Below are 16518 nucleotides of genomic sequence, written 5' to 3' on the forward strand. Positions count from 1 at the left end.
ATGGCAAGAGTTGCCGTTCAGGGCAGACTCTAAATGATGTCAGGTGTGGCCTGTTCATTATGAAAGAAGGGTGATCAAACTAATTTCATGGGTTTTTTTCCATGTACAATGATCATCAGAGATATTTGAAGGCATTGCTATGATGAGGTAATTTAACTATGATAACAATAAATCATTCAAAGGACTACTCAGAGTTAGGGTACCATGTGGAATGGTACCAAAAAGCGGTACTTTGCTGCTTCAGGAGATGGGAAGTGTTTGTTTAATGCTCATGTTATATTTAAAATGGTACAGATTCTGAGTTATTGCAGTTCATTTAAATGGTCTTTGACAATATTGAATTATAGGATCATTAACTGTGCCAAGGGGCTTTCCATCAGACTTACTGCAGCTAACGAGGTCCAAGTTGTTGGGTTCATCTCGGATATCGAGTTAGTAAAGGATATCTGTTACACAAGTTTCCCAGGACAAGTACAATGCAGTATGGAAGATTGACATTGTGTAACACTATTTTAACCAGGGGGTTCCAGCTACATTCTTAGCTTTGATCGGACCTCATTAGGTAGTTATCCTCCTGGCGCTGGTTAGCGCAACAGGTCACTCGCTACATTATTGTGAGGAGAGGATGATTACATCTGCAAATATATGCATAGTATTTTATGCTATAATTAATTTAAGCAGAGCAGTAGGGGTGTCAGGTCTCAAAATAGCTCAAAACATACCCAGGGATTTCTCGTTATGTGGGGACACACATATACAACAATACGTCAACGTCACCAAGAGCCATTGAGACTCTGAGCTAACTATGATTGTTAGTTACAAAAGACGTTATAAGAACCTATCTGCTCAGATCTTGTCAGGTGTTAAAACGGAGTTGAGGTATGCAGGAGTAGATACTGATCTGGATCTCGCTCCACCAGGGCTGCTATAATAGCAGCAGCAAGGGTTAATTACGTTCCGCTGGACCACATCCTAATTTGTAGTGTGGTCAAACGAACAATATTTCAAACATGTTATAATAACCCGTTGCCAGGCCAGAGGTATTCTCAATTTATTTTATGTTCTGTTATAGGTTCCATCCGGATGAGAGATGTGACTATTGTTATTGCTTATTTAACAGCATCAGCATGTTTAAATCTATGTCATGACTGTATTCATTATGAATGTTTTCCCTCATTTGTCAATGAGGCAGTTGTGGTTGTGTAGACTTGTTTTCTCATGACATGAAATCACAGAGCTTTGAAATCTTCACGTAGTCATTCACGTGACTCCGAAGTAAAATAGTAAGATTAAACGAGAACTCCAGTTTGAAGTTTGATCTTTATTTTATGAGGAGTTACGATGAGGGATTACGTGCCCTCCGCTCCCAGCCCTCATTAAGATCATCTGGTAGTTCTAGTCTTCTTTCATCTTACTATCATACTTCAGTCACTATTATTATCTGTGATTTCACACCGCTGCTTTGAAGATTGACGCACGTGCGGCTGAACGGGCTTCTTCACATAATCCCTCATCGTAACTCCTCATAAAATAAAGATCAAACTTCAAACTGGTAAGTTCTCATTTAATCTTACTATTCTCCTGCCTTCTCCCCATAACATTTGACGCCCCTGTATTGACAAGATGGACTTGACAACCAATACAAAATTTGGTCACTAGCAAGGATATCAGGGAATGGAGGGATATGGATTATGTGCAGGCAGATAAGAGTTGGCCTTGGCATCATGTTCGACACAGACATTGTGGATTTAGTGTGGTATATTTTGTAACTTCCATTTGGATGGAGGGTGTTTGCACTTTTAATTCACACATTGTGCTCAGTTCTGGGCACCATGTTATAGGAAATATGTTGTTAAGTTGGAAAGAGTGCAGAGAAGATTTACAAGGATGTTGCCAGGAATCGAGGGTCTGAGATAGGGAGAGGTTGAGCAGGCTGGGACTGTTTGAGCAGGCTGAGGATGAGGGGTGATCTTATAAAGGTGTATAAAATCATGAGAGGAATAGATCGGGTGGACGTACAGAGTCTCTTGCCCAGGCGAAGGGGGAAAGATTTTATAGGAAACCGAGGGGTAACCTTTTTTTCCGCAAAGAGTGGTGGTAGAACAAGCTGCCAGAGGAGGTAGTTGAGCCAGGAACTATCACAACATTTAAGAAACATTTAGACATGTACATGGATGGGACAAGTTTAGAGGCATTATTGTCCCAGCCATTGCTGTTAGTTGGTAGTAGGCAAGTTTCAAAAATTGGTAACTTTACTTCTGCTATTCGCCAAAGCAATCAGAAGTGCCAAAGTGCTTACAAAACCGTTGGAGGCATCCATATTGCATTGGCCATGCATTTGTGAAGTTGAGGGAGTAGGAGGACAGCCATCGCAAAGTTAATGGAGACTAGAGTTCTCCACGGTGAGGAGTGATGATGGCAGGCAATGGTCGTGCACGTGTATCCCCACACTTGCAAAATGCAAAAGGTCCAACCACCTGAGGCGGCACAGTAGTGCTGCGGTAGAGTTGCTTCCTTACAGAACCAGAGACCCGGGTTTGATCTTGACTATGGGTGCTGTCTGTACTGAGTTTGTATGTTCTCCCTGTGACCGTGTGGGGTTTCTCCAGAAGCTCTGGTTTCCTCCCACACTCCAGAGACATGCAGGTTAATTGGCTTCTGTAAATTGTCTCTTGGGTGTAGAATTGAACTAGTGCACGGGGTGATTGTTGATCGGCATAGACCTAGTGGGCCGAAGGGGCCTGTTACCATGCTGTCTCTCTAGACTAAACTAAACTAAACCTGCATGGTATTTGTAAACATTCATAGAACATAGAACAGTACAGCACAGCACAAGAACAGGCCCTTCACCCCACAATGTCTTTGCTGATAAGTCCACATTAAAGTACTTCAACGTCATGATGCCAAGACCAACTCTTATCTGCCTGCACATAATCCATGTCCCTCTATTCCCTGCATATCCATATACCTTTTCAAAAGTTTCTTAAATGCCACTATCGCATTTGGCTCCACCACCACCCACTGCAACACATTCCAGGTATTCACCATCCACTGTGTAAAAAACACGTCTCCTTAGTGTGCTTTGCCCATCTCACATTAACGCTATGTCCTCAGGTTTCCCTGCAACCTCCAGCATTCCAGAGAAATCAATCCAAATCTGTCCAGCCTCTCCCTGTAACTAATACCCTTTCATCCAGGCATCATTCTAGTAAACATGTTCTGCACCCTTTTGAAGCTCCACGTCCTTCCCGTAATAGGGTAACCGGAACCATAGGGCAGCACAGTGGCGCAGCGACTTAGTTGCTGCCTTACAGCGCCAGAGACCAGAGTTCGATTCTGACTACAGGTACTGTCTGTGTGGAGTTTGCACATTCTCCCTGTGATCACGTGAGTTTTCTCCAGGTGCTCCGGTTTCCTCCCACATTCCAAAGATGTGCAAGTTTGTACATTGTCCCTAGTGTGTAGGATAGAACGTGTGTGGGAGATTGCTGGTCGGCGTGGTCTAGGTGGGTGGAAGGGCCCACTTAACTGACAAACCAAAGTTGGATCACCAGCAAGAATACCAGGGAATGGTGGGACATGTATTACAATCAGGCAGATAAGAGTTGGTCTTGGCATCATGTTTGGCACAGACATTGTCAGCCGAAGGGCCTGTTCCTGTGCTGTACCATTCTATGTTATATAAACATCTTCAAAGGACATTTTAATCAGGCATCTGCAGAGAGATTTTTAAAGCTTTTTTAGTTTGGAAGATGTAGCCAGGTACTTAAGGAAACAATGGCAAACACATGATCAGATTAAAGGCAACATTTTCAGGCTTTTTTTAGATCTGCTGCTTTGGGATTGTTTGCACTAATAAAGACATTCAGACAAAACTACTTGATACTCTAGACCTAACACATGGAGGAGTGCGCAAAGTATCATTTGCCTTAATGTGCAGTATTGCCAAAGAACTAACAGACAATACATGCTAGTTCTACCCTGCCTCTGAACTTCAGTTCCAACGAAGCCAATGGTATGTTTTTACAAAACGTCATTGATCAGGGCAACTAGTGTTGGCACATAACTTGCAAAGCAGAAAATAATATCATGAAATAATTCTTTATATTTTTCACTTGTATTTTCCTCACAACATAAAAGTTCATTTGGCCCATGTAGTCTATGCAACACTTACAGCAATCACATTATCCCAATCTCCCATTTATTTCTCTTTCACATACCCATCCCCTCCATCTTAATTCAATCACCATCCGTCTACTAACACTGGAGGTAATTTGCAGTGGCCAGTTGACCTACCAGCCACAACATTCTTGGGAGCAAACCCATGAAGCTGCAAACTCCATACATAATATCAGGGGTTCAGGATTGAACCCAGTTTGCTGGAACCTTTAGGCAACATCATCTACTGCACCACAAACAAAGTACAAAGTGCTGGGGCAACTCAGCGGATCAGGCAGCATCTCTGGAGAACATGGATGGGCGACGTTTCAGGTCGGGAACATTCTTCAGAAACAGCAACCGTGTATCCTTGTATCTACACATATCTGCTGCACCACTGTGTCACCCACCTGCTTTAATACAGTGGTTGGGCTCCAGCCAAGTACGTACACAAAAAGTGGGAAAATACTGAATGGTGAGGAGGAGCAGAGGGACCTTGCAATGTATGTCAATAAGCCTTAAATATACCAGTATAGGTCAATTTCACCGAAAGTGATAAGGAATCACAGGTTAGTGATTTGTCTTGGGTGCCAACAAAAAAAAGTCAGCCCTTTTATGCAGCTCATGCAATTATTTTTCCAACAAAGTTTATTTAAAGGGCCTGTCCCACTTTCACGACCTAATTCATGACCTCTGCCGAGTTTGCCCTTGACTCATACTCGCAGCATGGTCGTCATGAGGTCGTAGGTAGGTCGTAGGTAGGTCGTGGCAGGCCGTGATGCTAGTCGTATGTACTCGTGGCATCAAGTAGGTCGGGCCGTTTTTCTAGCCCGATGATAAATGTCCACGAGTAAAAAAGGTCATGAATTAGGTCGTGAAAGTGGGACAGGCCCTTAAGGCTATTGCCTAAATTGAATTTATAGCCCAAACATTGTTAAATTGTTTCATCGTGCTTCATTATTATAAATGGGATGGCACAGTCACCAGAAAAGGGAAACAGGGCCCAATGTAGCTGGCACCATATCATGACCAATTACTGCAGCCTGTGATCAACCTTCCTTTCAGCAGACTATCATCGAAGCTCGATGCAAACCAGTCCTCTGGAATTTTTGAGACACAAGTAACTGTAGATGCCAGAATCTTGAGTGAAACACAAAGTGCTGGAATAACTCAGCAGTCAGGCAGCATTTGTGGTTGGAATGGATAGGCAAGGTTTGGTCGGTTTTGGTCGGATCCCATCCTCAGACCCCACCCTGAAGAAAGATGCAGACACAACATGTCACTTATTCATTCCCTCCAGCGATGCTGACCAATCCTCTGAGTTGCTTCAGCACTTTGGGTTTTCGGCTGGAATTTTGTTCTGGCAACAAGTAAGGATGTTGCATTGATGTGTCGGATATTCTTCAGAGGAAATCACACACAGATGATTACAAACATAATACAACTTCATTAAACTCATGGATTAGCCAAAATCATTCATGGCATCCTGAAATGAAACAGAAAAGGCAGCCCTTGGCCCATCAAACCTGCACCAGCTTCAGGACAGAACTGTTGACGTCATCACTTCCCAACGGACATATAAATTATCTTCTTTCACTCTTTATTCTGTCGATTTTGAATGATTTTACTAAATCTGCTTCCTCCCATTCTTTCAAGAAGCACGATATTGGAAACATATATTTTCTTATGACACCTCTGGTTCAGTTTCCAATTTACTTTGTAAAGCTGGAAAAGTACAGAAAAGATTTACGAGGATGTTGCCAGGATTTGAGGGCCTGACTACAGGGAGGGGTTGGACAGGTTTGGACCTTATTCCTTGGAGGGGAAGAGACTGAAGGGTGATCTTATGGACGTATACAAGACCACGAGGAGAATGGATAGGGTAAATGCAGAGTCTTTTACCCACAATAGGGAATCACGAACCAGTGGAATGTAGATTTAAGGTGAGAGGGGAAAGATTTACTAGGAATCTGAGAGGCAACTTTTACCACACAGAGGGTGGCGGGGATATGGAACATGCTGCTACAGGAGGTAGTTGAGGCAGGTATAATAACAATATTTAAAATGTATTTGGACAGGTACATGGATAGGAAAGGTTTAGAGGGATATGGGCTAAACGCAGGCAGTTGGAACTAGTGTAGCTGGGGCATCTTGGTTGGCATGGACAAGTTGGGCCGAAGGACCTGTTTCCGTGCTGTATGACCCTATGATCAAGTCTCTGGCCTCCTTCTCTCTTCCACCTTTTTCCCTTCCACCACAATCAAATTGAAGAAGGATCCCAAACTGAAACATCACCTATTCGTGTTTTCAGGAGATGCTGCCTAACCCACTGAGTTACTCCAACAACATGTGTCTTATTTTGTAAACCAGCATCAGCAGTTCCTCATGTCTCCACCTCAAGTTGAGGAGTAGCACAGTGGCGCAGCAGTAGAATTTCTGCCTTACAGCGCCAGTGACCCAGGGTCAAACCTGACTGCAGGTACTGTCCGTGTGGAGTTTGTACGTTCTCCCTGTGACCATGTGGGTTTTCTCCGGGTGCACCAGTTTCCTCCTAATTGTAAATTGTCCCTAGTGTGTAGGATTGTGCTAGTGTACAGGGTGATCGCCGGTCGCCGCGGACTCGGTGGCCTGTTTCTGTGCTGTATCTCTAAAGTCAAAATCTTCGCGCTTTTCACTACAAGGGGGTACAGGTCCTGTTTATCTGCAGAACTGAAATCAGTTATCTCTGGCAGTTGTTTCTCTATTCTTTTCAAGGCTTCACACCCTCCTTGAGTGTGCACCCCATCATTGGCATGCTCCTCCTTCCAAAATCCATACAGTATTTTGGTAGATTTATTTCCTGCATTTTTAATCCATGCATATATGAATAATAAAAAGTCTAATTGTTCACTATAAATTAAAATATCCCTTCCACCTTCACATCCCAGTGCATTCCATTTAACATTGTACAACATAGTTTATTATCCTTCTTACTATTCATTATTAAGATACATTAATACGTACTTTTCTGCAATTAAATTAATCTCTTATCTATCTGTCCAGTTCACTGACCTATCTATATCCTTCATCTTGTTTATTACATTTAAAAGTTTTGGGTCACCTGCAAACATTAACATCATACCTTCTGTACCAAAATCCAAGTCATTTATCTACAGTTCAGCACATGTTTCTGTTTAATTCCCTCCTCTTCTGAAGACATTTCGTCTACTGTGGATAATTTCAAAAGGTCTTGTCGGAAGTGAATAGCACATTTGACCGAAGGTGTTGCTGAGGAAATCTAGGGATTATTTTACAATTGTGCAGTGTCTTTCATGCATGGAAACATATCCATTTTTTCAATGTACTCGTGAAAGATCAAATCGATCAAACCTATTATTATCAGCCATTTCTGTTGCTCCCGTTGTGAAAATGCTTCATCTTCACATTAACCTGCACATACTCTAACACTGTTCGATATTTGCCAGCACACTCTCACTCTAACAAAGGCAGAAGGTTGTGGGATGAAAACTCATTCTTGTATTGAGCTCAAATCCCAATGCAATATGAAGGGAGATCAGCAATGCCAAACATACCACCTCTCCAATGGAATGGTACACTGTGGCTCCACCTGCACACTCAGGCAGACCAATCCAATGCAATAAAAATCCAATGCAATAAAAATGAACTGCTGATGCTGGTTTATACCAAAGATAGGCACAAAATGCTGGAGTAACTCAACAGGCCAGGCAGCACCTCTGGAGAAAAAATGGATAGGTGACGTTTCGGGTGGGGAACTTCTTTGGACTGATTGTGGCGGGAACTGGAAGCGAGAAAAGTCTAGGATAAATCAGGGCCGGCAACAGATATCCATTTGGAATAAAATTCCACATCGGGACCAATATAGTCCTCTCTAAAGTCCAGGACGATATTTCTCACAACCAAAATCTCAGAGCCAATATGGATATAATATCACCAACTAATGACAGCTCATTCTCAAAACATTGTCTAGTACATTGAAATGTTGAGTCCACATCAAAGTACTTCAATGGATGCAAATAACTTGGGATGTCCTGATGTTCTGACTTACCGGAGAGTCTGTAGGACCAAACACGTCTCGAACATCTCGGACTGGCTGCTTGCTCCTCCTCCTGGTGGTCTGGGTGAAGGTGTCCAGCCGGCGCTGGACCGCTGCCGCCTGCGCCCGGGTCAACGTGGACAGCAGCGCCATCCCATTCTCTCCGGCAGTGCCCGACACAAGGGTGGACAATCCCACCTCCTGAAGCCACTCTGCTTCCATTTCCCCTTCTGCAACACAGGTCACACATATTAACGAGAAAATCCAACGCTCCGAACAACAAAAGCGTCAAACCAAGGCTGAGCAATGAAACGCTGAAAAATGAAGGTCTTAGGAATATGTCAACATCCGTGTATGGTTGCAGAGCGAGCACAAAAACTAATCCTTTGGCCCAGACAGCCAAATCCGGCATTTGTAGTGCACACAAGCCTCCTCCTTACCCCTACATCTGACCCTGTCAAAATATGGCAGCGTCAGAATGGAGTGGGCAAGTTATTCTTTATGGAAATTTAGAGATCTTCATCAGAATATAGGTCATTAAAACTCTTGCCACACAAAACACAAGTGTTATTACGCATTCCCTTGCCTTTCTCAATACTGTAACTTGAATCCTAGTGGCGGCGCGGCTCTGGCTGCAGCGGCTCTCCGGCAGTCCTGTTTGTTTTGTGTTTTTTGGGTTGTTTATTTTCGTTTTGGTTAGTCTAGTTTTTGGTTTTTAGTTTGTGTTTTGGGGGGGGGGTTGAAACGGGGCTTGCTGTCTCTCCCTGCGGGGGATTGCGACTTTTTCGTCGTATTCCCCTTCTCTGCCTCCGTCTGCGCTGAGGCCTAATGGCGGAGCTGGCGACCTCGAGGCTCAGGAGGCAGAGCCCGCCAGGACTCGCACTGAGCTCGCTCCCGTGAGGACGGCCCGGCTCGGGGCTGGAACAGGGCTTTCGTGAGGGGCTGTGACGGCCGGCCCGAGGAAGGCACGGTGCTCCCGTCGGAGTAGCCGAGCTCGGGGAGGTACGGCGTTCCCAGCCTGAGGAAGGAGCGGCGCCCAGTCGGGGCGGCCCAGCCTGAGGGAGGAGCGGTGCCCGGTCGGGGCGGCCCAGTCTGAGGGAGGAGCGGCGCCCGGTCGGGGCGGCCCAGCCTGAGGGAGGAGCGGCGCCCAGTCGGGGCGGCCCAGCCTGAGGGAGGAGCAGCGCCCGGTCGGGGCGGCCCAGCCTGAGGAGGAGCGGCGCCCAGTCGGGCAGGACCACATAGTCTGATGGGAGGAGCGGCCGCCGGTCGGCGGCGGCCCAGCCCTGAGGGAGGAGCGGCGACACAGTCGGGGCGGGCCCAGCCTGAGGGAGAGCGGTGCCCGGTCGGGGACGGCCCAGCCTGAGGGAGGAGCGGTGCCCGGTCGGGGCGGCCCAGACCTGAGGAGCGAGCCGGGCGGCCAGTCGGGGCGGCCTGGCGCGAGGCTGAGACGGTGGCAGTACTCACGTGAGGGCGATCCGGCTCGGGGCTGGAACGATGCTCCGGGGGCTGGGACGGCAGTTCTGGTGGCGGTGGCCTGAGACCGGGGGTTCGGCCGCGGGCCAGCGGCTGCGTCAGCAGGTCTGGTGAGCGGCAGCTTCGACTACCCCGGGCCGCGGTGTTTGAGCCGCGAGGACAGGTTTTAACATCGCCCGGGGGGTATCGCCTCAGCGCAGAAGGAGAAGAGGAGGGAAGAGACTGCAGCCCTAAGACTTTTGCCTCCATCACAGTGAGGAGATGTTGGGTGGACTCACTGTGGTGGATGTTAATATGTGTTTATTGTTGTTTTTTATTGTATTGTATTATATGTATGACTGCTTAAATTTCGTTCAGACTTCGGTCTGGATGACAATAAAAGGCTATTCTATTCTATTCTATATTCTATATTCTATTTCCCTGGAGATAATTCAGTATAATTTTACAAGTGCAGGGATAGGAAATGGTTTGTGGGATATGGGCCAAATGGGACCACCTTAGATGGGGTATCTTGGTTGGCACAGACAAGTTAGGCTGGAGTGTTCAAGAAGGAACTGCAGATGCTGGAAAATCGAAGGTACACAAAAATGCTGGAGAAACTCAGCGGGTGCAGCAGCATCTATGGAGCGAAGGAAATAGGTGACGTTTCGGGCCGAAACCCTTCTTCAGACTGCTGGAGGTGCTTTTTCCATGCTCCATAACTCCATGACTCCAACTATGTCTGTGGCATCCAGATTTAGAGCAGTGGAGGACGAGTCAATTAGTGTCAGCAAGATACTGAGTGATGAATAGAGAAACATGGATTTCCATCATTTGAGAAGCTCAGGTCTGGGAGGCAAAGTCAAATAACTAGAGCCATACCTTTGGGAATAGTTAGGAAACACTTCTATTTTCAAACATGGTGAACTCTAGCATTCTCCCCCTTGTATATCAATGACAAATTAGATAAATTGACACTGGCCCAATTGTTAATTTTAAATGCGAGATTGATAGAGCTTTGTCAATCAAAAGGTATTACTTGTTGGAGTGGAAAGGAGCATAAACATAGTGGGATCATACATCAGCCATGAATTTTTTTGCATGTAAATTGTCCCTAGTGTGTAGGATAGTGCTAGTGTATAGGAATCATTGGGTCAGTATGGACTTGATGGGCCAGAGAGCCTATTTCTATGCTGTATCTCTAAAGTCTAAAGGATTGCTCTTCTGAGAGTTGACATGAAACTAATGGAATGAATGGCCCTCTTCTATGTCATTGTAAGTTGGAAAATGTTTCACAGGATCAAGTTGTATTTCACAATGCTCCTGAGTCACACAAGGAGATATTGGGACAATTATTTCATCGAACTTCAGCCCAATTTGCTGCAGATAACCTCATAATTTTAAGATAAGCTTTTCATTGTCACTCAGTGCACATGAAGGCAAATAAACCAATAACAATATCCCTGCTACCGGGAGCTTCAGGATTTAGGGACATTAGGAGGGAGGAATGGGACTGATGGAATTACTCTGCTGGCCACTGGCATGGCCCCAATGGGCTTAATGGACCTACGTCAGTCATAATAAGTATTTTTACGACTGAAGAGTGGCCTTTCATTCACCAGATTATCAGTCACAGCACACCTGCACTCAGTTAGTGGATTCCTCATGCAATCCAGCAGCACAGCACCAACCTCTACAGATTTCCCAGATCTCAAGGCTGGGAATCCATCCACTGAGCTAAATCAGACCTAACCCAGGCATGGCAGCCCCTTGGAATGAATTACCAGCTGCCAGGAGAAAGCATAAATGCTTTATGCGATTTAATTTAGCGTTAATGTTGTGAATAATTTTGAATTCGAGAACTTTCGTGAATTTTTTTTTAATGTGGAATTATTTATGTTAAATCATTATTTTATCATTTAGAAAGAGGTTTCAAATGTCTTTAAATGCTTGGGGATGTCAATGCAGTTAACCGCTTGCATTGGGAGAGAGCGACACTGGGCCTCGCCTTGTTTCTGGAAGCCAGATTCCTAGCAGAAGACAATGCTGGTAAAAGCAATGGATTCCATGGTGAAGGTGTACAAAATCGGGGAGGTGCGATCCTGGGGCGGCTGTGGGATGTTAAAAAAAAACAATAACCAACCTGATCTCCCGGTGGCTCAGCACTTAACCACCCCCTCCCATTCTGTCCTGGGCCTCCTCCATGGCCAGAGTGAGTCCCACCGCAAATTGAATTAGTAGCACCTCATTTCGCTTGGGCAGTTTACATCCCGGCAGTATGAACATTGACTTCTCCAATTTCAGGTAGTCCTTGCTTTCTCCCTCCTTCCCCTCTCCTTCCCAGCTCTCCCACAGCCCACTGTCTTCGGCTCTTCCTTTGTTCGTCCTACCTCCTGGGGTCATTATCTTTACACCTGCTCTTCTTAATTAAATTATTGGGTCAAATGGATGTAGCATTCAGTTAAAGTGTAGTACCTGTTACCTAAAAAATGTTTGAAAGCCACTTTTCTAAGAGAAGGAGAATACTGTGCATTGGAAGATGCTGAGAAGTCTCAGACTTTGGTAAGAGCTGCTGTGTTTAAGGAGCACAGGACATAATAGAGAGCAGGAGAGGTTTACTGGAGGAGATAAAAAAAATTAAATGGAACTCCTTCACTTCAGAGACCTCATGAGTTCCATGATCTTCACAGTAATGGAAATACACATGCATTAAATGTTCAGGGATGAGTTTGGTTTAGTTTATTATAATTGCCACATGTACCCAAGGTACAGTGAAAAGCTTTTGTTTGTGTGCTATCCAGTCAAAGACTACAGAAATGCAATCAAGCTGTCCACAGTGCACAGATAAAGGATAAAGGATACAACATTTAGTTTAAGATTAAAAAATAGTTCAAAGGTCTCCAATGAGGTAGATGGGAAGTCAGGACACCACTCTTGCTGATAAGTGGACTGTTCAGTTGCCTGATAACAGATGAAAATGTTCCTCAATTTGGAGATACGCATTTCCAAACTTCTGTATCTCTTGCCCAATGGGAGAGGGGAAAAGTGACCAGGGTGAAAGGAGATTAAATAGAGTATTGTTAGTGTAAGAAATGTGTGTAAAAATAGTGTAAGAATAGTAATATTGAAATAAAACTGCAAAGAGTGGAACAATTGTAAAGTTTGATGATAGATTCTCGTGTGGGACAGCATGCAAAGACTTACCGCACTCCTGTGTCATCTTGGATTAGTGGATAAAGAAGTTAACAAACTTGCACCACAAAAGTGTACGTTGTTGACAGTTAATTTATTTTAAATGTAGTTTCGTTTCTGCCATCAGAAATCCTGTCTCTCCATCACATTGGTGAATGTAAAAGCAACAATAGGATAAAAAAATATTTAACTTGGCAGTCCCCAATACTGATTCTCTACTGTAGGAATCTCAAGACACAGTTTAAAATACTTGGTCGCCACGAGAGCCCATTGCTACTGAATATAGTTCTTCCATTTCCATATATTGTAAAATTAGATCCAGAAGATGCACAGCAGGAATGTGACACTTGCAATAAATTCCTTCGGCTTCCATTTTAACCTTTATTTCCTCTCAATGCTGTAAAAATGCAGAATTTATTTTCTATGCCTCATTGTGATTACATAAGGTCATGTAACTGATGGAGAAAAAACTTTACTTGATGAATCATCAGGCCTTTCTTTAGCTGATGAGTTAAACACTACATTCTCACCAGTGACCGTCATGATGTCCACTCTCACTCAGAGAACTCACCTTCCGATGGCTTGACTTCCACTAGTGGCTGCTCCTCTTGTCCATTCTGTCTGCTTTCCTTAATGCTCCTCACCTCACTCCAGAAGTCCTCCATTGAGGAGCTCTCAACAGATTCCTGAGATATGGAGCGACCAAATACCTGTGGACACTGCAGCTCCCGCGAAACAGATGAGCTCATCCTTCTGAAACGCAGCTTCCTGCAGGGAGAATAAAGAGGCTCTTTAACAGAGGTCTGTCTTGTCTTCACTCCCAAAAGCCTACAGGACTGCAGATAATGTCACACAGCTGGTGTCTGCCCATGGAATCAAAATCCTGACAGTTCAGTGTATGTCTGATTTATGGATTAGCAAGGTACAAGACAACTTTGTTTTCTCATGAAGACATTTCTGATGGTTTGGATTTAGCTCCAGAGTTTCTTATGCGTTGTGTGCTCAATCTCTTCTGGGGGATTGCAAAGGGTTTTTTCCTCTGTTTGCAGAGAAGCACAAGACAAATTCAACACTTAATCTAACCATCATAACCCTTCTACAAGCACAATGCAGCACTGGAAAAATCCTAGAAGCAGACTGCCTGAACCAAATTATTGGACGGATGCACAGCATGGAGGCTCTCTAGCAGAAGAAATGACGCCTTAACGAATCAGAGCAGGGCATTTTGGAAAAGAGTGCATATTAACAGGTACTTTGATTTGTCTTCTATTGGGATCGAAGGGGCTGGCAGGAGAGTTGGCCACCACACTGAGGACTTTGTGGAACTGATGCGCTACAAAGCTGAGAACTATATTCTGCACTTTGTATCTTCCTCTTTGTTTTATCTATTATACTTGTGTTTGAACTGATTGTATCTATACTTTAGTAGACTTTATAGATACAATGCAGAAACAGGACCTTCCTCCCACCGAATCTGAGCTGACCTGCAATCACTCCTACACTAACACTATCCTACATACTAGGGACAATTTTAAAACTTACCAAAGCCAATTAACCTACAAACCTGTACATCTTTTGAGTGTGGGAGGAAACCAGAGCACCCGGAGAAAACCCATGCCATCACACGGAGAACGTACATACTCTGTACAGACCGCACCCGTAGTCAGGATTGAACCAGAGCCTCTGCCGTTTAAAAGGCAGCAACTCTACCATTGCGCCACTGCACCTCTATATGTTATATTTGATTTGTTTGGATGGCGTGCAAGACAAATCTTTTCACCGTATCTCGGTACACGTGACAATAATAAATCTAATCCAGAGTTGCTCACAAGTTCTTGCACAGAAATTGGACTATTTAGTGCCCTAAAGCTATCCCCTCCAAATCACAGTCACCTAACTCCATACCCAGGCTCGGAAATCGCTATCAAAACATGGGGGGGACACAATTTCTTGGCGGCCGTGCGCATGCGCACACACGCGAGGCTTCAGCCTTGGGCCCTGTGGACGGTAACATCGGAAGCTGACCTGGTTGGTGACCAACTCCGAACTCCAGCAACAGCAGCTTCATCCTCCTCGAATCGTGGGGCTTGAATCAGCCCGTTCACGGGGCCTTTCATGGGGAGCCTCGATCGCCTCGATGCAGCATTGATTTTAAGCCGCGCCAGGCGCTGAAAGGCCCTGCGAACGGGCCGATTCAGCCCTTAGAAAGCGTCTGATAAAGTCCAGATTACAAAACATGAAGGGGGATTGTCCCCCACCTCTCAAAGCATGGAGTGGACGTGTTCCTTCCCCCCCCCCCCCCCCCCCCATGTCCACCTTTCCCCCATTTCACTTTGGTTGATCTGAGATTGACTGATTGAATAATTAACCCAACATTAGCTATCACCTTTGTTTCCCAACTTCAATCCAAGAAGATGTGTCTTTGCCTTTCAGACTCTGACCGCTGGTCAAAGATATATTTACCAGCATAAATAATTTTTTCTATCCGTTCCCCTTAATAATCCGATTTGTCCCGAACATCAAGGGACCGCAGGAAGGGTTACGACAGTGATAATGCTGCAGCCATCTGCTCCAGAATACCATAAACTTAACTTCCTGGTGCATTATTCAGGGTTGAACGCATCCTTTTTTAAAGAGAGCTTTTCCAGCATTTAGATTCAATTGACATAATAAATTTGGGCTCCGAGCCTGAAGCAAAGGTGACAGCTTGCAGGAAACTCCGTGAAAGAACTAGAAAATCTGCAATGGTAATGTAATAAAAAACTATTTTGGTTGAGGAAAAGATGTCAGAGATTTCAAAGCTGTCAGAAAGTGATACCCTTTCAATTCTGCTTCTCCCTGAAGAACAGCTCAATGCGCTGACCAAAATATCTCATGCTGGCATTTATATTTGTGAATGGTGGCAGCTGAGGCTGCTCTCTCCACACCCATCAATGGAACTGTGACAGAAAACGAGTCACGTGTCTGGTGTGGCTCGGCACTGACACTGCACCGTAATGGTTCAGTGAAGTGCTCGCTGGAATAGTGCGTCAGTGGGCATGATCCGCGGCGGGTTAGATTACAAAGTTGCAGACAGCAGCTTAGGATAGAAGTAATGGATGACAACTTGTGACAGAAGTAATGGTGATAAGTTACTGAGTGTGGATGGAAATAGGCAGGCGGAGAGCTGTGGTTAAAAGCACAAGGCAGCACCACACGTAGATTTCATCTTTCCGTAAAATGAACATTTTTGTGTTGCTTCTATCCTCCATCAAAAGCACTGATTTCTTTATTCACTTTCCAAGATGGGCGGCATAGTGGTACAGCTGTAGAGTTGCTGTGTTACAGCGCCAGAGTTCCGGGTTCGATCCTGGCTAGGGGCGCTGTCTGTCCCTGTGATCGCATGGGTTTTCTCCGGCTGTTTCGTTTTCGTCCCACATCCGAAGGACGTGCAAGTTTGTAGGTTAATTGGCTTCTGTAAATTGTCCCTAGCGTGTGGGAGATAGCTGGCTGGTGTGGACACATTGGCCCAAAGGGCCTGTTTCCACACAGTATCTTCAAATCAAAATCTAAAAATCTAAAAAAATCTTTAAAAAACTGTAGGCATTACTGATTGAATAGCAAGGCCGGCATCCAAATTGCATCCTTCATTCTGTGTAAAAAAACTGAGTTCACATATTTCC

General features: G+C 44.9%; 1 protein-coding gene across 7 annotated transcripts in view; it reads right to left on the reverse strand.

Annotated features, from left to right (window-relative positions):
* Positions 1-16518, reverse strand: part of arhgap28 (Rho GTPase activating protein 28) — a 189788-nt gene that overhangs the window by 61412 nt on the left and 111858 nt on the right. For all 7 annotated transcript variants that reach the window (XM_033019874.1, XM_033019873.1, XM_033019871.1 and 4 more), the window contains 2 exons: positions 13428-13624; positions 8225-8442 (listed from right to left, as the gene is read on the reverse strand). In XM_033019874.1, coding sequence (XP_032875765.1) covers positions 8225-8442; positions 13428-13624 — 415 coding nt within the window. The remainder of the gene's footprint in view (positions 1-8224; positions 8443-13427; positions 13625-16518) is intronic.

Source organism: Amblyraja radiata, chromosome 4 (assembly GCF_010909765.2).
Source record: "Amblyraja radiata isolate CabotCenter1 chromosome 4, sAmbRad1.1.pri, whole genome shotgun sequence".
In the NCBI taxonomy this organism is placed as follows: domain Eukaryota; kingdom Metazoa; phylum Chordata; class Chondrichthyes; order Rajiformes; family Rajidae; genus Amblyraja; species Amblyraja radiata.